Consider the following 24,904-nt stretch of genomic DNA (forward strand, 5'->3'; position numbering starts at 1 on the left):
TATATTTTTGTTCAGTATAGAACCCCTTCTACATGGGGTTCTACATGGAACCCAAAGCAAAATGGTTTCTCCTACAGCCCACAACTATTTTGGAACCCTTTCTTCTAAGAGTGTAATCAGAATATTCAAAGTGTGTTGAAAGTGTATAGCACCAGTTACAATGGCAAAATCAAACCCCTCCAGTGAGTTTTATCACTTGACAACATCAAAACAACAAGATATGACTACCATTTGTTGAGGGATATGCAAAACACATACTTTTCTAATGGTGTATCACAGAAGCATTGCTACTAAAGGTCTGGTTTTCTGTAGTCTTTGTAAATGGACTTATAGTAGCTTTACCAAAGGTTTTCGAAATATTCCTTCAGCGTCCATTTCTCCTCCACATTCAAACGAAGACGGACGACAATTTGTTATACCAAAAAAAGAGCACACTCCATCATATGAACTATGACCTTTCAACATGGAAGATAGTCTGTGTATTGTAGTTGCAACAATGATCCTGGATCATGTGCTGTCCAAGTGTTTCCTTTACAGTTTAGTGAAGTCTCCTGTATCCTACCAAGTTCAGAGATGCATTCCAACCCTCATACGGGAGTCGTTCTCCTGTTGACACCCTCCTTCAGATCTTTCTGGAAGCAGTTGTGGACCTGCAGGAAGCTTGAGTCACGCTCTGGACTACAGTACCCAGCTATCCCACTTTTCATAGTGTCCCTACTGAGGGCGTACATGGAGATACCACCCATGGGCATCCCAAAGCTTGCTCCACTTCCTATGCCTGCTGCCCCTCCTCCTCCCATCTTAACCCCGACGGGTGAGGTCTCTCGGGACGGGTCGGTGGAGGGGGAACTGGAACGGGAGCGTCGCCGCCGGTAACGGTAACTAGGGATACGGGAGTAGGGCGAGGTGGACGAGGTGGTCTTGATGAACTCCCGCCTCGCCCGGCACCGCGTCTCCTTGTTCTTCTCGATGTAGATGTTGACAGCGAGAACGCCAACGGACTCCGCCACGATGAAGGACAGCGCTCCGAAGTAGAAAGACCAGCCGTATCCATAGCTACCCTTATTGTCCTCGTCCTTCTTGTCGCTGGGGTCACCGGCATTACTGGAGATGTAGACGATGATGCCGATGATGTTGCTTAGACCTGAGGAGATACATCGAGAAAGAGGTAGAAATGTAGGACCTTGCCCATACAGTAGCTTAGTGTTTTCAAAAGTATATACAGTATATGTAAACATCAATATGTGGGTAATGTCTACTCCAAGGCAATGCTAGATATGCAAGGAATCGCTGCCATTGCAATGTTTTGAATAGCTGTGTGACGTCACCTACCTGCAGCCACAAACAGGATGCCGGCGCTGAGCAGGATGTTGTTCTTACTGCTGTAGATCCTCCCAGCCCCGACACACAGTCCTCCCAGCAACAACAAGATGTTGCTCAGGATGGGGAAGAGGCTGGAGGCCCGCACTATACCTGTATAGTATAGTACACAGCAGTTAGGATGGTTAGCATGGTTACAATGTTAGCTTTACTTTACTCAAGTATGACATTTCTGTACTTTTTTCACCACTGACTGCTCTATATAAACCCAGCACTTACGCCATCTGTCTCTCTCTCCATAGCTCCAATTACTGTCATGACATCATGCTGTTATGGGCCAGGGCCAAGGGAGTTATAACAGATAAAGCACCCCTTGACCACTGGCTACCATTGAGTATCTATGGGCATTGTGTGCTTTACACACGATGATAAAGGATGAACAGACATCTGGATGTGGTGGCAGGAGACAAGCACTTACGTAAGATGTATTCCGAGCTGTCTGTGTCGTAGTTGTTATCTTCTGGGAAGTGATTGATCCGAAGACAGCTTCCTTTGTTGATTCCTGTGGAGTCAAAAGAACCACAGAAAGTCTGTTATAAAAGAGTGCACACTTCAGACAGAAGGGTCGAGAAGTTGATTCTAGCTCATGCAGTTTAGTGGACATTTGAAACACGGCTAATGATTTTCATACAGTACCAAGACCAAATCCATATTGTGGCAAGAACAGCTCAAATAAGCAAAGAGAAAAGACAGTCCATCATTACTTTAAGACATGATGGTCAGTCAATGCGGAAAATTTGTTTGAAGTTTCTTCAAGTGCAGTCGCAAAAACCATCAAACGCTATGATGAAACATGAAGACCGCCACAGGAAAGGAAGACCCAGAGTTACCTCTGCAGCAAAGGATAAGTTCATTAGAGTTTACCAGCCCTAAAAATAAATGCTTCACAGAGTTCAAGTAATAGAGACATCTCAACATCAACTGTTCAGAGGAGACTGTGTGAATCAGGCCTTCATGGTCAAATTGCGGCAAAGAAAGCACTACTAAAGGACACCAATAAAAAGAAGAGAAACCTGAGCAATGGACATTAGACCAGTGGAAATCTGTCCTTTGGTCTGATAAGTCCAAAGTTTAGATTTTTGGTTCCAACCCCCATGTCTTTGTGAGATGAAGAGTAAATGAAGAGATGATCTTCGCATGTGTGGTTCCCACCGTGAAGCATGGAGGAGGAGGTGTGATGGTGCTTTGCTGGTGACACTGTCAGTGATTTATTTAGAAATCAAGGCACACTTAACCAGCATGGTTATCGCAGCATTCTGCAGCGATACGCCATCCCATCTGGTTTGCGCATAGTGGGACTATCATTTATTTTTCAACAGGACAATGACCCAAAACACACCCCCAGGCTGTGTAAGGGATATTTGACCAAGAAGGAGAGTGATAGAGTGCTGCATCAGATGACCTGGCCTCCACAATCCCCCGACATCAACCCAATTGAGATGGTTTGGGATGAGTTGGACCACGGAGTGAAGGAAAAGCAGCCAAAAAGTGCTCAGCATATGTGGGAACTCCTTTAAGACAGTTGGAAAAGCATTCCAGGTGAAGCTGGTTGAGAGAATGTCAAGCGTGTGCAAAGCTGTCATCAAGGCGAAGTGTGGCTACTTTGTAGAATATAAAATATATTTTGATTTGTTTAAAACTTTTTGGGTTACTACATGATTCCATGTGTGTTATTTCATAGTTTTGTCTTCACTACTATTCTACAATGTGGAAAATAGTTTTTAAAAAATAAAGAAAAACCCTTGAATGAGTAGGTGTTTCCAAACTTTTGACTGGTACTGTATATATGTGTTAACTCCAATTGAGCATGGTTCAGATTGTTTAATAGTCAGAGTTGCAGGTGCTATTGCAGGGTACAGCGAAAATCTTAGGCTTCAAGCTCCAACATGCAGGGGAGCAGCAGGAGAAATAATGTCCATAGGGGGAGTAGCAGGTAAGTGAGTTGAGTCAACACTATACTAATTCAATAATGACTGTACATCAACCATGTCTGTTCTTTAGAAAAATATATTATGCCTCATGACATGTCACAGTGGAAGTGAAGCTAAAACGGTTCCCAATACTCAATGCACTTCTGTGTTGACCTGTAAAGGCACTCACTAAGTAGAGAGATTAGAGATTGCAGATTTGCCGTACATTGGGGTTGCTTAATTGTCATAATTAAAAATAAGTAAGAAGTAAGAAGAGATGCCTATTATAATGCTGATTATTTTGTTTCCCCACTGATTTTCATACGAAACAAATAATTTAACCTATGAATTATTTATTTAAAAAGATTGTCAATCTGCAAGAGACATTTTCTACCACTGCTAGGAAATGATCTATTCTAGTGGTTAGTGTACCACAGTTAGACAGTCAATTTTCTATATACACATCCCACCACTAGGGGCAGCAGCGGCCAGGCTAGGTCATTTTGATCACAGGCAGGGGTTGGAACCAAAATTATTTTCCAATCGTTTAGTTCTGAACAGAACCATATATTTTTTTTCGTTCTGTTCCACTGTTCTAACCTGCAAAATAAAGATTTGAACCAGTTCGAACCCCAAAAGTTATGGTTTATATAACACACCCCCAATAAAGGAGTGCAGAACCACTCCTTTATTGGGGGTGTCTTGCTAATTGTCTATAATTTCCACCTGTTGTCTATTCCATTTGCACAACAGCATGTGAAATGTATTGTCAATCAGTGTTGCTTCCTAAGTGGACAGTTTGATTTCACAGAAGTGTGATTGACTTGGAGTTACATTGTGTTGTTTAAGTGTTCCCTTCATTTTTTTGAGCAGTGTATATACACTGATTGACAATACATTTCACATGCTGTTGTGCAAATGGAATAGACAACAGGTGGAAATTATAGGCAATTAGCAAGACACCCCCAATAAAGGAGTGGTTCTGCAGGTGGTGACCACAGACCACTTCTCAGTTCCTATGCTTCCTGGCTGATGTTTTGGTCACTTTTGAATGCTGGCGGTGCTTTCACTCTAGTGGTAGCATGAGACAGAGTCTACAACCCACACAAGTGGCTCAGGTAGTGCAGCTCATCCAAGATGGCACATCAATGCGAGCTGTGGAAAGAAGGTTTGCTGTGTCTGTCAGCGTAGTGTCCAGAGCATGGAGGCGCTACCAGGAGACAGGCCAGTACATCAGGAGACGTGGAGGAGGCCGTAGGAGGGCAACAACCCAGCAGCAGGATCGCTACCTCCGCCTTTGTGCAAGGAGGAGCAGGAGGAGCACTGCCAGAGCCCTGCAAAATGACCTCCAGCAGGCCACAAATGTGCATGTGTCTGCTCAAACGGTCAGAAACAGACTCCATGAGGGTGGTATGAGGGCCCGATGTCCACTTGTGGGGGTTGTGCTTACAGCCCAACACCGTGCAGGATGTTTGGCATTTGCCAGAGAACACCAAGATTGGCAAATTCGCCACTGGCGCCCTGTGCTCTTCACAGATGAAAGCAGGTTCACACTGAGCAGACGTGACAGAGTCTGGAGACGCTGTGGAGAACATTCTGCTGCCTGCAACATCCTCCAGCATGACCGGTTTGGTGGTGGGTTAGTCATGGTGTGGGGTGGCATTTCTTTGGGGGGCCGCACAGCTCTCCATGTGCTCGGCAGAAGTAGCCTGACTGCCATTAGGTACCGAGATGAGATCCTCAGACCCCTTGTGAGACCATATGCTGGTGCGGTTGGCCCTGGGTTCCTCCTAATGCAAGACAATGCTAGACCTCATGTGGCTGGAGTGTGTCAGTAGTTCCTGCAAGAGGAAGGCATTGATGCTATGGACTGGCCCGCCCATTCCCCAGACCTGAATCCAATTGAGCACATCTGGGACATCATGTCTCGCTCCATCCACCAATGCCACGTTGCACCACAGACTGTCCAGGAGTTGGCGGATGCTTTAGTCCAGGTCTGGGAGGAGATCCCTCAGGAGACCATCACCAGGAGCCACCTCATCAGGAGCATGCCCAGGTGTTGTAGGGAGGTCATACAGGCACGTGGAGGCCACACGCACTACTGAGCCTCATTTTGACTTGTTTTAAGGACATTACATCAAAGTTGGATCAGCCTGTAGTGTGGTTTTCCACTTTAATTTTGAGTGTGACTCCAAATCCAGACCTCCATGGGTTGATAAATTTGATTTCCATTGATAATTTTTGTGTGATTTTGTTGTCAGCACATTCAACTATGTAAACTATGTATTTTTCTGAGCAGTGTATATCATTTTTTTTATTTAACTAGGCAAGTCAGTTAAGAACAAATTCTTATTTACAATGACAGCCTAGAAACAGTGGGTTAACTGCCCTTGTTCAGGGGCAGAACTACAGCTTTTTACCTTATCAGCTCAGGGATTTGATCTAGCAACCTTTCGGTTACTGGCCCAATGCTCCACTAGGCTACCTGCCGCTATATTGTTCCATTCTATTCCTTTTTAAACCTCTGAAATGTTTACATTTAGTTCAACATTAAAATAATTCACCAATCAGTGCGGATAGACGGCTTGCTATGGAGTGGGCAATCTATAGTTGTTTACATGTGCGATGGACAGACAACTGTAGGGCTCGAGATGCGACAGAAATTTTGCGTATGGGGAAAGAGCGAGAGATGTTGGAGGAGGCTTGGCTTGAAGAGCTGGGAATAATTGACATTCATTATCTGAATTAGGCCCACATAATTATACCTACAGAAGAGCAGCTTCTATGGAGGAACTTTGAATGAATGAACTTCAGAGAGTTGGCTAAATGTTGAACCAGAGTGAGCTAGCTAGCTAACAAGCTGTGTGTGCAGAGCGGCACCAGAATTAAAAACACGTCTTACCTTTTTGTAGTTAATAAATCCAATGTGAAACGTGATAACTATATTATCCTTAACTAGCATTGAAAAAGTTCATTAGAATTAAATAAATAACTTCACCCTAATTTATGAATCCCGCTTGGCAACTTCAGTAGACTACAGTAGTTTCGGAGGGGGAGGGGCAGGTAGACTACACACATTGGCAAAGATTTCCAGGTCAGGTAGACACTGGAATCTGTTTCTGAGCGACAGGGTAAGGGCTTTGCATAGGCGCATTGTTGTGTTTTTTTTTTGTGGGACTGCAAAAAGTGCCCAGAACTTAAAACTTTGTCACATGCGCCGAATACAACAGATGTAGACCTTACCGTGAAATGCTTAATTACAAGCCCTTAACTCGATTTTCTTAAAACTGCATTGTTGGTTAAGAAAATATTTACTACATGAACTAAATAAGAAAATCTAAAATTAATAGTCTTATGTCTTGGGATTCTTATGCAGTCTTATGGCTTGGGATTAGAAGCTGTAAAAGAACGTTATTAACTGGTTCCCATGCTTGTTAAAGAACGGTTCTGTTCCGGAACAGTATAGATCACTTTCGTTCACGGTTCTGATTCTGTTACTACAAATGTGTTAATTTCTGTTCTGTTCCCTGAACCGGTTCCAACCATTGCTTACAGGTAGGTACAAGTGATTGACAGGCAATGGTAGAGTGAGAGGTAAATTGTGTAGCCTCCCATCCCGGAAGAGTTTTTCTGTGTTTGTTTGGACACTTTTCATTTGATATGCCCAGTTTGTAAAAAAAATAATAATAATAATAATATTGTCGTTTAGATCACTATCTATGAACATTGATAACCTGCTTGGACTGGCTGACCAAGCTTAGCCTGAACCCTGTGGAGAACAATGTCTGCCATAAGGTCACATGCATTGCTTAACTGACTTCTCACGTGAAATGAAATGTGAAATTATATCAGATTATGGATGACTTAGGTAGACCTCGGTCCCCTAAATGTAGCAAGCTTAGTTTCACCCCCATATTTGAAACCATCTGAGGACAGGAAAGTCAGTCTGCACACCCATAAAAGAGTTCTGATGTTCTTCAGCCCCAAGGCATCTTCCATTCAAAGAGTTTGACTCTTGGTTAAGAAAATCTTCTTTGCACTCTTAAGAGAATAAAACATGTCAGTGACATGAATATTGAAACGTTTCTCACTTTCCACTGAAATTGCTGCCTCAACCAGAGGTTGGGAACTCAAGTCAAGTGTGCGAATGAACAAGGACTTACTTCACGCTTGGACTTAATTCACTCTAAAACAGATATCAATCATTTATGAGACAAGATAGTAATGTAAACATGTCTTTTAAGTGGTTTATTTGTCTGGTGTGGTGATTCTACACGTCTATGATTGGTATCTCCAAGACAGTGCAGATTTTTATTCTCCCCCTCCAATCAGGAACTGATTCAGGACACCAGGTGAGTGGAATCTATGGACAATCAGTGACTTTAATGGCTACCCGGACTATGGCATTGACCCTTTTTTTACACTGACTCTATGCACACTCACTGGACTCTACCCACACATTCACACTGACACACACACACGAAACACACTCTCCACATACGCTGCTACTACTTTGTTTATTATCTATCCTGATTGCATAGTCACTTTTACCCCAATCTACATCTACATGTTACCTCAACTACCACCTAATACCTAATATGCTCCCAAGTGGCACAGCGGTCTAAGTCACTGCATCTCAGTGCTAGAGACGTGGTTCAATTCCAGGCTGTATCACAACCGACCGTGATTGGGAGTCCCATAGGGCACCGCACAATTGGCCCAGCGTCGTCCGGGCTAGGGTTTGGACGGCCGTCATTGTAAATAAGAATTTGTTCTTATCTGACTTGCCTAGTTAAATAAATGTTGAAATAATAAATACCCCTGCACATTAACTCGGTACCAGGACTCCTTGTATATAGCAAAATGATTGTTATTTATAGTGTTACTATTTTTATTATTATTTGCAAATGTTCTTACTTTATAACTGCATTGTTGGGAAGGGGCTTGTAAGCATTTTGCAGTTTGGAGCAACAACCACCAAACAGTCTCCACTGTCACAATGGAAATCAATGAGAAAGCTACGACCAGGACACCCAACTTGAAAGAGACCCCTAAAACGCCTCCAAACTAGGCCCCCTGGTCTGGGCACAACCCCAACATTGTGGGCCACTGCCCCAGACATCCCATGGGCCCAAAAGCGGCCCACACTCCAATTTAAAACCAACAGAACACAGCTGGAGTGCACCTCTCTCTAACACATTACATAGCATTACATGGGAGAACGGTGACACAGTCACACAACTTCAACAGCATTGGAAAAATGGAAAAACACCTCACAGGAACAAAACTCTGGGCTGGTTCCAATCCCAACATAGGATACATCTACCCCCTATAGCCCCAGGAACCTAACCCACACTCACGAAGAACCAAGGCCAACAGAACACAAGAGCCCAGCGCTCTCTACCATTACAATGAAGTCTATGGGAAATCGATAACATAGACGCCTGACTTTACAGACATCCTAAGACCTTCAAAACACTTCCAAAATGGACCCTCTGGTCTGGGCACCTATGGCAAACCACTGCCCCAAACACCCCCTGGACATAGGAAAGGCCTACACTTCTACACCCCTCAGGAACTCCACCAAGGGCTCACTTTAATCACACGGAGTGGCACTCTTACCTCCTGGACCGATCATTGGTCCGCAATGGAAACAGCACCCAAAAAGGTAAGGGCACCCGCTCCAATGCAATTTCCCATATGGAGAAACGTTACAAGCCTTCACCATTGTAATCAATGGGAACAGGCCCATCTCAATAACGCAGGATCCCTATACCACCGGATCTCCAGATGACATTGACATCCCAAACTAGCCACTATGGATACTGCATTCTGATTGGACGAATCGGCCATACACCTCACATGCTCAGTGCATGAACACATCATGCACCAATAGGAATCCTCTACACCTATTAGACCACGCCCCTGAACACATGTTCAGTCTCAGCACCCCTTGGTCGAAGTACTTAGAGGAGACTGACTTAAAAAAAAGATACAAAAGAACGATAATACAACGACTACCGATCAGGACTTCAACGACCTCCATGCCCAGCATGAGGAACACAGTCACTTCTACGTCTACCTCTGAATCCATGAAGACGCTACGAAGGACAACCAGATGCTTTACCTGGTCAACGATGATCCTTCAGACCCTCTACCTCCTGTAAAAGGAGACGCACCGACGGGCCACCGAAAACATTTTCCGGCCAGCAACCACGTCTCATATCCGGAACGTCACATAATCAATGAATAAATGGACCCTACAGACCAAGACCCACTCGTAACTCTGGAACCAGACAAGGGATAGATCGGACGATCAACCTGCTCGCAGCTAACGGAGACTACCTCCCCACCTTCAACGATCCCACAGTCAGCCCTCCTGCAATCTCAGGACAGCACTGGAACACCATTGAAAACGGACCACACCACAACGACACCTTAAATCCAGCAACATTGGTTAACCCAACCGGACATCCACACTACACCCCATGGACCCAGCAAAATAATCTCTCTATAATTGCGGAACCACCTAATACCAACTCGGTTATGACCCTCCTCTTCCACCGCCCCGTCGCCATCTACGTCTCTGTCATCCCAACCAACCTATTCCACTCAACATATTAGGACGCCATCCAACAACACCATCACGGATTACACCACACCTGAAAGGGTGGCGTCATTGTAAATAAGAATTTGTTCTTAACTGACTTGTAAAGGTTGAATAAAAAAATTCTACGAAGATCACAGGAACAGTCCAACAATTCAACCATAACAACAGCTCAGGCCATGAGACACAGGGCTGCCGTGACCACGGGCCCTGTCGAGTCTTCGGCGGCGGCTAATGGAATAGGTTTGCCGTGACCACGGATCCTTCCAAAAATCTGATAAAGACCCTCCGTCCCTGAGGGTTGCCATGACCATGGGCCTTACATAACTTCTGGTCCTAGCCATCAACTCATCACAACCAATAAGAACCATCACAACAACTGACTTAACTACGTCACAGGCTCGGACTGAGACATCAGAGGTGCCACTACCATGGGCCTCTACACGTCTCTGATGAGGGGCAATAGCGAAGAGTTGCCACAGACCATGGACCCTTCCACCTTAAGTCTATCCACCAACGCCGGACAACGAGGGTTGCCATGACCATGGGCCCTACACCTACCTTGGCCCGAGCCTCTGACAGACACACAGGACCAACAACATCACAACTACTTCATATCAACTCAACTAGATCTACACTGTAATAAAAAAACAATTTAGTTACGAATTCAACTTTAATTAAATGAGTTGATTCTTCACATGGGATGATTTCACTGAACAACAAAAGAAATGGAATATTGAATGATCCCCAATGATCCATTGCATCTCTCAAAAACGTTTTCAACATACATCTGTAAAATGATAGTCTAGAAACTAAAGTCTTCCTCTCAGGCTTCCACATCTTCTCCCTGGACCTCCTCAATGTCCACCTCTTCAACATCAGACTGAGGCCTCATCTTCACTGTCACTTTCCAACTTTGTTGAGTATGGTTCATTGTCAGGCTCAAAAAGCCTCAAATTTCCCCGGACGGCCACCAATTTTTCAACCCTTGTATTGTTGCATGCTTTGGTGTGTGTGTTTCCAAACAAGGACCAGTTGCACTCTGAGGCGGCTGATGTTGGTGGGATTTGGAGGATGATGTAAGCAACAGGGGAAAGAGCCTCAGATCCACAAAGTCCCTTCCACCAGGTGGCTGATAAGACATGTTGGCATAACTGCCATATTGCATCTCCATCCCAAAGCCCTTGCTTGGAAGTGTACTTCGACAGACTGCCAAGAACCTTGCCCTCATCCAGGCCAAGGTGGCGAGACACAGCAGTGATGTCACCATAGGCCTTGTTGATCTCTGCACCAGACAGGATGCTCTTGCCAGCATACTTGGGGTCCAATATGTACGCTGTGGCGTGTATGGGCTTCAGGCAGAAGTCTTCACGATTTTTGATGTATTTCAGAACTGCAGTTTCCTCTGCTTGGAGCAACAGTGAAGTGGGCAGGGCAGTACGGATTTCTTCTCTTACATCTGCAAGCAGAGTCTGAACATCAGAAAGGATGGCATTGTCTCCCTCAATCCGTGCAATGGCTACTGCTATAGGTTTCAGGAGTTTCAGGCTGCTTACCACTCTCTCCCAAAATACATCATCCAGGAGGATCCTCTTGATGGGTCTGTCCATATCGGCAGACTGTGATATGGCCAATTCTTGGAGACTCCTTCCCCTCCAGGAGACTGTCCAAGATGACAACCCCAACCCAACAGGTGTTGCTGGGCAGCTTCAATGTGGTGCTCTTATTCTTCTCACTTTTCTTGGAGAGGTAGATTGCTGCTATAACTTGATGACCCTTCACACACCTAACCATTTCCTTGGCTCTTGTGTAGAGTGTATTAATTGTTTTCAGTGCCATGATGTCCTTGAGGAGCAGATTCAATGCATGACTCGCAGCATTGTCTGTCACCAGTGGAAAAACCTTCTGTGGTCCAAGGTCATTGATGACAGCTCATCTGCAATGTAGAGACCGGTGTGTCTATTGTCCCTTGTGTCTGTGCTCTTGGAGAATAGTAGTAGAGGGGTGAAGATGATGTAGTTCATTATTCCTTGCCCACGAACATTCGACCACCCATCAGAGATGGTTGCAATACAGTCTGCTTTCTCTATGATTTGCTTGACCTTCACTTGAACTCTGCATCCAGCAAATGAGTAGATAAAGTCTGGTTGGAGGGGTTGTCTGGATGGAGGGGTGTATGCTGGGCGAAGAACATTCAGAAATCTCTTCCAATACACATTGCCTGTGAGCATCAGAGGTAAACCAGTTGATTACACAGCTCGAGCAAGATATTCATCAGCATTTCTCTGACTACATTCCTCAATTGAGTCAAAAAAAACTTCTGATTCCAGGAGGACAATGAGCTGTTGCTATCGATAAGGTGTCTGATTCATCATTTTCACCTCGAATAGAAGTAGAGGGACTTTTGTCAGAGGTTGCTTGTTGTGAGCGCTGTGGAAACTTTATGCACTTGGTCAGATGATTCTGCCTCTTTGTTGCATTCTTCACATATGATTTGGCAGAGTATATACAAATATACACAGCTTTTCCTTTTACATTAGCAGCAGTGAAATGTCTCCACACATCAGATAGTGCCCGTGGCATTTTCCTGTAAAGATTAGAAAAAATAAATTGTAAAAAAATATATATATATACAATTCCATGTACATATAAAAAGTTAAGCAGTTGGATTAAACAACTCCTTTATAAAATAAATGTTTTAAAATGAAACATGTATGGAAAAAGGTGAATTAACACTCCTCAGTTAGCAGGCTCAAGCAAGCTAAAACCCACATGGTAGCAAAAACTAACTAGCAGAAATGGTTAACAAGTTAGAAATGATTTAAACACACTTTGCTGTAGGTTACTATTTACTAGTTAACAGAAAATCATGTATGTCATATAAAATATATTCACTCCACCCAGTATTGTAATCAAAACTTACCAGAAAACGTGTAGTCTTTGGCTCAGAGAGTGTAGTAGTGTGGGCTCAATAGGATCTCATTAGTGTGCAAGATCTTGAGAATCAGCTGTACATGTGATGGAAGAATGTACTATGCATGCAGAGGGTTGCAATTCCATTGAATTGGGGAAAGTTTAACCAAAATATGCCACAATACCTAGAATTGCCTTATGTGTTAACCCACAAAAAAAAGGTTCACTGTTATAAGCTAACTTTTTAAAATGGATTTAAGCAAAATTCCCCACATTCCCGGGTTTAACTTTACATGGAAAATTTACCGGAAAGTTTCCGACCCATTGCAACCCTAGACGCAACAGCTGGGCCCCTTTGTCATTAGCCACCGAGGGAACAACAAGAAACACACTGAGGTAACAACCCTCCTGTGTTTCAACACAAATAGACACTCTACACTCTACACTCTACTCAACAAGCTATACGACCAGGGACGGACGCAACAGCAGTGCTTCTCTGTCATTAGCTGCCGAGGGAGCAACAAAAACACACAGAGGTGATAACCCTCCTACATTTCAACACAACATCTACTCACACCCTTCCACCCACCCACCCACTCAGCAACCTACGAAAAGACAACTCTACAACCCACCAACACGCTCACCAGACTGAGAGGACTAACACTCCTGCAACATTTGGTACTCTCGCCGGTGCACCTGGCCTTCCCTAAAGCAACTAGGCATGGCAGCCAACCGGGTGAGACGATCTTGGAAGAGAGTCACCCCTGGATGGTCCTGTCTACTGGAGGTCCTGGGGTGGTATGGTTACACGTGGTCTGCGGTTGTGAGGCTGGTTGGATGTACTGCCAAATTCTCAAAAACATTGGAGGCAGCTTATGGTAGAGAAATTAACATTCAATTATCTGGCAACAGTTCTGGTGGACATTCCTGCAGTCAGCATGTCAATTGCACGCTCACTCAACTTCAGACATCTGTGGCATTGTTGTGACAAAACTGCACATTTTAGTGGCCTTTTATTGTCTTCAGCACAAGGTGCACCTGTGTAATGATCATGCTGTGCACCTGTCATGGATGGATTATCTTGACAAAGGACAAATGCTCACTAACAGTGATGTAAACAAATGTGTGCACAAATTGAGAGAAATAAGCTTTTTGTGCGCATGGAACATTTATGGGATCTTTTTATTTCAGCTCATGAAACATGGGACCAACACTTTACATGTTGCATTTATATTTTTGTTCAGTATAGAATAGGCTATCCCTACTGCAGAAAATAGATGATTTCCTCATATCCAAAGGCCTACCTGTCATTTAGCAGGAGGAACGTAGTAAGGTCCGGAATATAAATGCATATTGATCTGCATATCATTGTGGCAGTAAGGGAGAAACACACTATGAAACCATCTTTAACTTACTCTTCAGATAACTTTACGCTGTATATTTCACACATACTTACTCTACCTCCCTCACACACCTTCTCTCTTTCACTTACTCCCTCTCTCACACACACATCCTCTCTCTCTCTTACACACACCGACTCGCATCACTCTCTCTTGACATGAATTGTAGCCCAATGTTCTAACAAAACCCTAAGGAGGTATCGCTCGGCCTATAGAAGTGTCTATGTGCGTATCAGCTACAGAGTACAGAGTCATGATTTACCCAGGAGATTTAGAGGGAGATATAATTAGCATTGGTTCTGATGTACACTGTAGCGTTGGATACAGGGCAGTACTCTCAATCTATTATGGACTCAAGGTCTCACTCACTCGTTCACACACACACACACACACACACACACTGCTCCGAACTTAGAAAATAATTGAAGGAACACCCGAAAAATATAGATTTTTATTAAGATATAGTTTTGAATGATTTATATTAGGCATATGTCATCTTACCTTTGAAGCACATTCCTTTGAGTAGGCTATCTTTTCCTTTTCCATTCTTCCTGTGCAATTAACATTTGTGCATAGACTATTGGTCAAGTTACCAGGATGTTTAGCTAGCCAGTTTAGCTAAGTAGTTTATCAAAACAACAATCAGCGGCCCATTAGTAGTTTAATATGGCCTTCGACATGGTTTATGAAATTATATAAAATGTGAGACGGGGTTTTCAGTGACATAAAGGTGCAAGTATGACTGTCGATATGCTCCGCTTTCCCTCTATGGCACTGAGGCTGCGTGACTAGCCTAGTCTCATAGACTACACGTAACAAAGTAATCTAAATCCGGGACACTCAAATTAGTATGATATGTGACGTTTAGTATGGTTGCATAAGATAGTTACTTTAGGCAAAACAAAAGTAGGGTGGTTGGGTGGGCATATAACGCGAACGTCTAGCAACCCAAAGGTTGCGAGTTCAAATGTCATCACGGATAAAACTTTTGCATTTTAGCTAATTAGCAACTTTTCAACTACTTACTACATTTTATCTACTTTGCAACTTCTTAGCTAACCCTTCCCCTAACCTTAACCATTTAGCTAACCTTAACTCCTAAACTTAACCCCTAGATTAGCTTAGGTTAGCAAGCTAGCTAATGTTAGCCACCTAGCTTGAATTGGTAACATGTATACATATATACGCAAATTTGTAACATAACTTACCAGAAAACGTGTAGTCTTTGTTACAAATTAAAATTTGTATATCATACAAAATGGGTGATGGATATCCACAAATGAAAACATACCAAACTAAATGGAGTGTTTCGGATATACATAAGGAATAATATACGAAATGCTCTGAGACCAGGTTGGCTTCATAGCCAGACTGGCCTGTGCTCTTGGTTCTAACAATGAAAAGATACAATGTATGCACTTCACTCACACTGCGAGCAACTCCAATAATTAAACAAATGTAACAACAAAAGATTCCTCAGTGTCTGCCGACAACAGCTCGCATCACTGCTAGATTTGATTTATTTTCTTTTTTTGTACTTTTACCCATTTTTCTCCCCAATTGGTAGTTAGTATTGTCCCATCGCTGCAACACCTGTACGGACTCAGGATAGGCGACGGTCGAGATCCAGGCATCTTCCGAAACATGACCCTGCCAAGTCGCACTGCTTCTTGACACACTGCTCGCTTAACCCAGAAGCCAGCCGCATCAATGTGTCGGAGGAAACACTGTACAACTGGTGACTGAAGTCAGCTTGCAGGCGCCCAGCCTGCCACAAGGAGTAGCTAGAGCGCGATGGAACAAGGAAATCCTGGCTGGCCAAACCCTCCCCTAACCTGGACGAAGCAGGGCTGCCTCATGGGTCTCCCTGTCACAGCCAGCTGTGATACAGCCTGGGATCGAACTCGCAGCTGTAGTAACCCCTCAAGCACTGTGATGCAGTGCCTTAAACCGCTGCGCCACTTGGGAGGCTTTTTTTTTTCTCCTCTCAGCGCACAGTCTAGTTTCCTGAATTTCCGCCTCTCTGACGTGCCCAAAGTAAACTGCTAGGATATGCAAATCATTGGTATAATTGGATAGAAAACACTGTTAAAATAATGTCTGTGAGTATAACAGAACTGATATGGCAGGCAAAAACCAGAGGAAAATCCATTCAGAATTGATTTGTTTTGAGCTCCCAATGACTTCCAATGCAATGCTATTGAAAGATCTCATTTCCGCCTCCCAGATTGCAGTTCCTATGGCTTCCACTAGATAAAGTCTTTATAGAAGTTTTAGGCTTGTTTTTGTTTAAAGTGAAGAAGTATTTGTAGTCTTTCCAAGGTGAGCGCCAAGGTAAAAGTCGTCTTTTTGCGTGAGTGATTGAGGGTGCGCTCTTCGTTCTTTTCCTTTGCTATTGAACATAGTATTCTCCGTATGAAATATTATCGTTTATTTAGATATTAGACAACCTGATGATTAATATAAAACATTGTTTTACTTGTTGGTATGAACTTTGCTGGTAACTTTTTGGAATCCTTTGTATGCATGTTGAAGGAGTGGATTATTGAATTCAATGACGCCAACTAAACGGCGCTTTTGGTATATAAAGAAGGACTTTATCGAACAAAACAACCATTTATTGTGTAGCTGGGGCCCTTGGGATTAGAAACAGAGGAAGATCTTCAAAAGTAAGTGATTTATTTTATCGCTATTTTGATTTTGTGACGCCTGTGCTGGATTGGAAAATGTGTTAATGTGAAGCGCTGTCCTCAGACAATGCCGTAAAGCCTTTTTGAAATCTGACAACGGAGTTTGATTATCAAGATTGTACGCTTTTGAACCATGTAAGACACTTGTATTTTTTATTTTGAATTTGGCGCACTGCAATTTCACCGGATGTTGTCGAATTTGATCGAATTTGAAGTGGTTTTTTAACTGATGGAGATGTGCAGAAAGAGCTAACAGAGAGAAGCGGGTGAGTAGGGGAGAGTGTCTGTCAGTCATCACTAGTTACCACAGCCACAAAGTCATATACCCTGCTGTTACGGATACAGGTATCCTGTGTGTGTGTATTTCTTTTTTCTCCTTCTCCCCTCCTCACAGGTGGCAATCATCATTCCCCAATCAGTCACCATGCAGTCATCAATCATAAGACACACCTCCTGTTTCCATTACCCAATCACATCCCTTTTCCCTTGTTTTTTTTTTTTTGCACCTACATGTCACTTTGTCCCCAACTGTGAGTATTGTCCTGTTATGGTGTTTAACTGTTTGTTTAATGGTGGGAAAAGGGGGTACCAAGACAAGTCGCCCATGGGCATACACCACCCATAGGTAAACTTAGTCTAAATACACTAGTAAGAACTGGGCGGACCACCCACTGTATTTTTGGTTAGTTAGTTAGCTGTATTGAAGTAGGCTAGTCTATCTTAGGGGTGTTTTTGGATATTTGTTTCTTTCCTTGGGTCCAGCTAACCCCCCCCCCAATTTACCGTGTGTTATCAAATAAACCCTGAGTATTTGACGGTAATTGTCTGTTGTTTTTTTGTTTGCACTTTTACTTTGTCAGTATTATAATTTGCATGAGTTATGTGACGGGTCTTGTTACCACCCCACCCCCCCCTAGACTGCCGGGCAAAAGGGATTCATAACATAAGTGGGGGCTCATCCGGGATATGTCATTACTGACACCCATGCCGCTTGTGCAGATTGTTATAGTGGTCTAGTTGAGTGTTGAGTGTCATAGCTGATGTAGCATTAGTATTTGCTGTTTGTTGGCTCTCGTTTGGTAGTAGTGCAAGATGGCTACTTTTGATTTGAAATCCTTTTTGGATAACCCTTCGTGGGAGGTTTTTGACAAATGTTGTAGAGTTAATTTAATGACCTTGGCTGACCATTATTCTGTATCGAATCCGCAGAGTGTAGTTACGGTGGCGGTTAAACAGCGAGTGCTAAATGTTTTGTTGGAAGAGCAGGTGCTTGTGTTACCGCTGCCTGAGCCTACTACCCCTGTAGGGGAGGTTGCTGCTCCTCTAAGCCCGTTGGTGTCTGAGAATGAGGGCGAGGCTAAAGCTCCAGCCACATTGCCCCGTTTTGATCCACTCTCCCCACTGTCAACCGGTGATGCCAGGAGGGATGTCCGGTCAATACAGTTCCAACTGGAGGCGGAAGAGAGAGCCCAAATTAGGCGAGAGACTCTCCAGTTGGAGATGTGTAAAATTGAGGCAGGAAAAGGAAAAAGAGCGAGAACAGAGGCAGTTAAGAGTTGGAGATGTGTACAATTGAGGTAGACAGAGAACAACGGCAGTTGGAGTTCAAAATGCGCCAGATGGAACTGGAGGCAGAGACAGCGAGGCTAGCCTTCGTTCCTGCTGTGCCTGTTAGTGAGCCGTCCTCACCAACTGGAGCTTCCAACACTTTTGCCATTAGTAGGCAGATTGACTCTCTGAACAAAGGTACCAAGGCAGAAGTTGACTCCTATTTTTGTGTTTTTGAACATATAGCCGTAGCATTGAAATGGCCTGAAGAGGTATGGTGCCTATTGCTTCAGTGTAAATGAACTGGTAAAGCCCAATAGGTTTTGTCAGCGCTACCTCTGGAAGACAGTTTGAATTATGAAGTGGTCAAAGCTACTGTTCTTCGCGCCTATGAGCTTGTGCCTGAGGCATACCGACAGAGATTTAGGTCTCATAGGAAGTCTTCTAGTAAGACTTATGTGGAACTTGCTAGAGACAAGGGAAATCTGTTTGATAAATGGCATACTGCTAGTAAGGTAACTGATTTCAACTCTCTCCGGGAGTTAATCTTGTTGGAAGTGTTTAGAAATGTCTTACCCGAACGCATTGTAGTTTACCTAAACTAACAAAGTATCCTCCCTGTCAGAAGCGTCTGTGTTGGCAGACGAGTTTGTGTTGACGCACGAGTGTGTTTGTGGCTCATACTGAGAGTAGAGCCACTGAATTGCCTACTTTTAGCCCTAGTCGGCCAGCAGTAGTATATCAAGCACCCCAGAAGAATGAGCGTCCCTGTTTCTATTGCCATAAAGTGGGACATATGATTAATGATTGCTTCCTGCTAAAACACAAACAAGGGATGCCTCTTCGTGCCAAGCCGCCAACAGGTGTTGGGCTTATTCGTACAGTTGTGAGGTCTGAAACTAAACAGGTGCCTCAGGGTAACTGCAGTTTGAAAGTCTCAGTCCCCGACCGCAGTTATGAACCTTTCATTTGAGGGGGTTTGTGTCCCTAGCGAATGACAAAGCATCTCAGCGTCCGGTTAAAATCCTTAGAGATACTGGTGTGGCGCAGTCGTTTATATTGTCTGATGTGTTGCCATTATCTGACGATACATACTGTGGTTCCAGTGTGTTAATTCAGGGTATTGAAATGGGTTTTGTCCCAGTGCCATTGCACTTTGTGAAATTACACTCTGAGTTAATCAATGGAATATTCAGAGTGGGGGTACGTCCTAGTTTGCCAGTAAAAGGTGCGACCTTTATAATGGGTGATGATATTGCCGGAGGAAAGGTAATACCCGTATTGGAAGTGTTGGATAAAAGTGACCACTCTCTCTCCAATGAGCTGGCACAGAGTTTTCCACATGTGTTCCCCGCTTGTGCTGTCACTCGTGCTCAGGCACGACAAGTGGGTGACGTGATTGAACAGAACAGTGTTCGACAAATCTGAGGTTGATCAAGAGGATGGGTTGTGTGCTACCTCTGGGAAGCTGATCACCTCTGACAAACAGCCCAGGAAAGAATCAAAGTATGTCGAACTTATTATTGCTGATGCAATACAGTTACCAGTCACTCGTGAGCAGCTGATTGCTAACCAAAAGGTTGACACCAAGCTTGCTAAATGCTTTTCTAGTGTTGTCTCATTGGAAGAGGTAAAGAAGAAGGTGGCGTACTTCATTGATGGTAATCTCCTCATGCGTAAATGGACATCCCATGTAGACGTGGACGGAGATTGGAATGCTGTTTACCAAAAAGTGATTCCGACAGCCTTTCGACAATATGTGTTATCCCTCACAAAGACTTATGATCGGATCCTTCGACATTTCTTTCGGCCAGGTTTAAAACAAGATGTGGCTCAGTTCTGTCGGACATGCCACATAATGTCAGATAACAGGAAAACCAAATCAGGTTATTCCTCCCGCTCCTCTTTGTCCAATACCTGTCATAGGTGAACCATTCGAACATGTGGTGTTGGATCGTTACCGAAGACAAAATCGGGTAACCAGTTTCTGTTAATGATTATGTGTATGGCAACAAGATATCCCGAGGCCATTCCTCTGCGAAGGATTACAGCCCCGGTAGTGAGTAAAGCCTTAATTCAATTATTCACAACATTTGGGTTACCTAAGGTGGCACAAAGTGATCAAGGTACCAATTTCCTATCAAAGCTCTTCAAACAGGTGTTAAAATCCTTGTCAATTATGCACCGTGTGGCAAGCGCATATCACCCAGAGTCTCAGGGTGCGCTTGAAAGATGGCATCAGACACTGAAGTCTATGCTATGTAAATATTGTTATGAAATCTGAGAAAGATTGGGATGAGGGAGTTCCTCTAGTTTTGTTTGCTGCTTGTGAAACTGTACAGGAGTCTATAGGGTTCAGCCCGGCTGAACTAGTGTTTGGTCACACAGTGAGAGGAACAATGAAAGTCCTTAAAGAACAGTTTTTGTCCCAAGAGTTGTGTACAGGAGATGAGAATGTGTTGGACTATGTTAGTCGCTTTCGTGAGCGCCTACACCAAGCCTGTGCTCTCGCAAAGGAAGCTCTGTCTTCCTCACAGAGGAGTATGAAAAGACACTATGATAAACAGGCTGTTTCTCGTCCATTACAGCCAGGTGGCCAAGTACTGGTGTTATTGCCTGTTCACGGATCTTCACTGTCAGCTCGTTTCTCTGGTCTGTATTTCATTGAAAATAAATGAAGTGAAACTGATTGTGCTTCAAACTCCTGAAAACACCAATCTCGTATGTGCCACATTAACATGTTGAAAGCATATCACACCCGGCCCATCAACCAGTTAGATAGTTCAAAAACAGCGGAAGGAACTGCTGTATCATAGGATAGTGGACTGTCATATTGTTGATGGATTGGAGTTGCGCAATACTCAGCAGCAGTGCATTAGATTGCCCAACTCCGAAATGCTGCTGTCTATCCAATCAGGTCTGGTTCATTTGACGGACAGGCCGACGATATTGTGAGGCTGCTACACAGTTTCCCATGTCTCTTTAATGACGTTCCTACTCGTACAAATGTGTTGGAACATGACATTAATGTTGGAAATGCTGCCCCTATCAAGCAACACCCATATCGTGTCAATGCTTCTAAGAGGAAGATAATGAGGGATGAAGTGACATTTTTGTTGGAGAATGACCTGGCTACGCCAAGTTCCAGCCCTTGGAGTTCTCCTTGCATTCTGGTTCCTAAACCTGATGGTACGTCCAGGTTATGTACGGATTATCGAAAGGTCAATTCTGTCACAATGCCAGATTCGTTCTCACCGTTACTTTGTCACTATTACACTTTGCATGAGTTATGTTAAGGGTCTCAATACCATCCCCCATAGACTGCCGGGACAAAGGGATTCGTAACACCTGCTTAATTCTACAATTTCTCTTCTTAAAATGCGATTTTAAATCTAACCATAACCACACTACTAACCTTATGCCTAACCTAAGCTTAAATTAATACCAAAAATAAAAAACTATATTTTCATGAATTTTTACGATATAGACAATTTTGACTTTGCCTGTGGTAACTAGTGGAAACTCTGTCTGTCTGCCTGCAAGACAACAGTTCATCCTTTATTACTCAGCATAGCATTGCCATGGCAACCTCCTCCTGGTGCCCAAGAAGCACATTTCGTGCCTACATCTCTGAGGAGCTCTTTGACATTTTACTAATGTTTTCATATGGGGACTGGCGGGTGTGCGAGTAGACCTGCGTACACAAACAACACCATGATTTTAGACCCCCAAAATGTGTTTTGCTAGCTATAAAAAGTATCTCACGAAGCCCCTTTGCTTATTACAAACATCATTCAACAATTACCTCACAGAGCAAAACACCCAACAAGACCCATGCCTCATCGTCCTTATCATCAGGAAGTCCTTCTTATTCAGTCTGGAAAGCAACAATAGCTACTCAAAATCAAAAGCCATTCAAAACATAAAGAAAGAATGACAGTCATTCAACAGGTGTCTTATCTACTTAGAAGGAAGTAAATAAGACCCCTCCCACTTTGTCTCTTTCGCGCTCACTCTCTCTCTTTGAAGTGCGTCATTTCGTCTCCCGTCGACACAGAGAGAGACACAGGAGGGAAGCGCTGGTTAAGTGGGAGTTCTTGTTTGATTTAAGGCGAGCTGGGAACAAGACTCAAGTTGTTCCGTGCGCGTCTTAAAAGCCTCCCCTGTGCTCTCCCGCAGCTAAGAACATTTTGTTTTACAAGGCACTAAATAAAGAGCTTTCCATTTGGAACACGTCGTTAAAGAGATGAGCAGTGTGAGGTCAATTTAGTAATTTATAGTTCGCTACATACATGTTAGGGGTTGGAGAAAAGTAGAGGGTTGAGAAAGGGAAAGAGAATTGTGGGTAATGTTGCCACTTGACATTGTGTTGCCTAGCTGTGGACATACATGGAATAGCAATGATTGAGAATTGTATTTTTTGTCAACCTTGACTATTCTCGCCCTCTATCTCTCTGTGAGTGTCTGTGCTTCACTTGCTAACCTACAGAAGAAATAACAAGTAATATTTACCTATTCATATTGCAAGGTTTGATAATCAAAATCATAAGTGGAAGTCTCCATCTTTCCCCAGGCCAATTTACGCAAGTGCACTTCAGTTCGCTTGCAGTTCGCTAGAGAATAATTTCCCCATCGCAACACTACAGCGGTTAGCGGCTGCATATTTATTAACGTGGTTGATTTCGCCTAACAATGACGCAAGTAATCTGGAAGAGCTGGCTAGTGGCTACTTCAATGGAGAAGAGTAAATAACTGGGTTTTGGTGGGAAAAAGTAGAGACCCAACATCCATTATGTCATTTAGATGCTATATTCATCTGGATGTGACCAAATCGAAGGACACCACTGAACAGATTTATCGTATTGATTCATTAAGATGTATTGATAGATACAATTCTCAGCACCTGGCTCAAATGGGTAGACATTATAAATGAAGTTGACTGAATCTTTCATTGCTGTGCAACTCTTAGCAAAGCCCAACCCAGGTCTTATGTTGAAACGAGAAAGTAACTCACATATTCGTTCCATCTCATGTTGGTGAAAAACATACATGCTTTGAATTTGATTAAAGTTAACCCTATTTTACAGATAACTATTTCTAAATCTCACTCATGTTTCCATAGCAATGGCTTAGGTGTAGTTGCCAAGCAACAGCATCACATACACTGAACTGGATGGACAAAGAACCTCCGTTTGGAGAAGCGCATCTAAACAGTTTGAAGTTAAACTCGTAGTTTTGCACTCCTAAAAGTAACAGCCATTGATTATAAACGGGTTGAGTAGGCTATGAATGAGTTATATTGCACATTTCCATACAGCCGTGCATTATGCATGTACAGTATATGGTAACGAGGCCACATCATATCCGAAGCAAAAATAAAAAGTAGTCCTAATACATTGCATTACGCACATGGATACATAATGGTATAACGTTCCAACAATTACTGAGCGTGCACGCAGGAGTAGCCTACACCAGCTTCTATCAAACGCCCTAACAACTTCACTCTGTGCGTGGACAGTTTATTTCAGTGTAGAAAAGGTTTTGTCAGCTATGTTTTTCCCCAAACGCCCCCAACACACAAAGTACTCAATGATTCGTGCATCAGAAACTTTCCTATATTTAACCAAATGAAAAAAAAAAAACTCAAAATAATTGACCAGAAAGCTGACAAAGTACCTTCTATACAACAAATCCGCCACAGTCCGGAGTGCGTCAGGTCGCCTCTAGTTTTCTTGGGTTGCATGTCGTCCGTGGTGACATTGGTGGCGTTACATATGTACGCCCGAGAATAGAGCCAGTAGTCGGTCCCAATAGCTATTGTCATCAGACTGAAAGCTGAAAAAGCGCCCACGATGGTCAGCAGTATCTGACAGCCACGGTCACACCACGCCATGACGCCTCATAATAATCCACAACGGGCTATGAACACACTAAAGAGGCACCCGCTCTAACCATATGGCGAATTGGTGTGGCAGAATATGGCTATCGTTGCCGGGTTTTTTTCTAGAACATCACTTTCATGTAAACTTCAACTGGAGTGCTTCTTAAGTTCAGGAGCTTTTTCCTCTTCACGCTTCTCATGGTTTTAATTCCCCAAAGTTCACATCACAGAAGTCGTTGATTCCTCCACAGGTTGACGTTTTCCACCCCCAAGAATGGAATGGTGTTTTTCGATGTGGGAATTGCTTTCGCTCCTCAAATGAATTGATTTGCCAAAGAGCGCAACATCTTCTACCAAGACCACACCTTCTATTCCGCTAACCAATGAGAGACGACAATGATTGGCCTCGAGTCGACATCAGAAGGATACAACATAACTGATATCAAACAAGACAAAGCCACATATGCCATTGAGGCATATGTGGGTATACGAAAATATATTGTACAAAAATATAAACACAACATGCAACAATTTCTAAGATTTGACTGAATTTACAGTTCATATAAGGAAATCAG

General features: G+C 43.4%; 1 protein-coding gene across 1 annotated transcript; it reads right to left on the reverse strand.

Annotated features, from left to right (window-relative positions):
- LOC112230152 (voltage-dependent calcium channel gamma-4 subunit-like) lies at positions 1-24,635 on the reverse strand. Its single transcript, XM_024396344.2, has 4 exons — positions 24,125-24,635; positions 1,799-1,882; positions 1,333-1,473; positions 1-1,144 (listed from the first exon to the last, which is right to left on the reverse strand). Exons 1-4 carry the CDS (start codon positions 24,339-24,341, stop codon positions 588-590), a joined length of 999 nt encoding a protein of 332 aa, XP_024252112.1. The 5' UTR covers positions 24,342-24,635; the 3' UTR covers positions 1-587.
- Positions 24,636-24,904: the final 269 nt, after the last annotated feature.

This window comes from Oncorhynchus tshawytscha, linkage group LG32 (assembly GCF_018296145.1).
Source record: "Oncorhynchus tshawytscha isolate Ot180627B linkage group LG32, Otsh_v2.0, whole genome shotgun sequence".
Classification (NCBI taxonomy): domain Eukaryota; kingdom Metazoa; phylum Chordata; class Actinopteri; order Salmoniformes; family Salmonidae; genus Oncorhynchus; species Oncorhynchus tshawytscha.

What these genes read in the sequence shown, in the direction of transcription:
- LOC112230152 (XM_024396344.2), bottom strand. Translation starts at nt 24,341, where the DNA reads ATGGCGTGGTGTGACCGTGGCTGTCAGATACTGCTGACCATCGTGGGC. An exon ending in GCGGATTTGTTGTATAGAAG is followed by an intron (nt 1,883 to 24,124) that starts GTACTTTGTCAG and finishes TTGACTCCACAG; the next exon opens with GAATCAACAAAGGAAGCTGT. An exon ending in CAGCTCGGAATACATCTTAC is followed by an intron (nt 1,474 to 1,798) that starts GTAAGTGCTTGT and finishes TATACTATACAG; the next exon opens with GTATAGTGCGGGCCTCCAGC.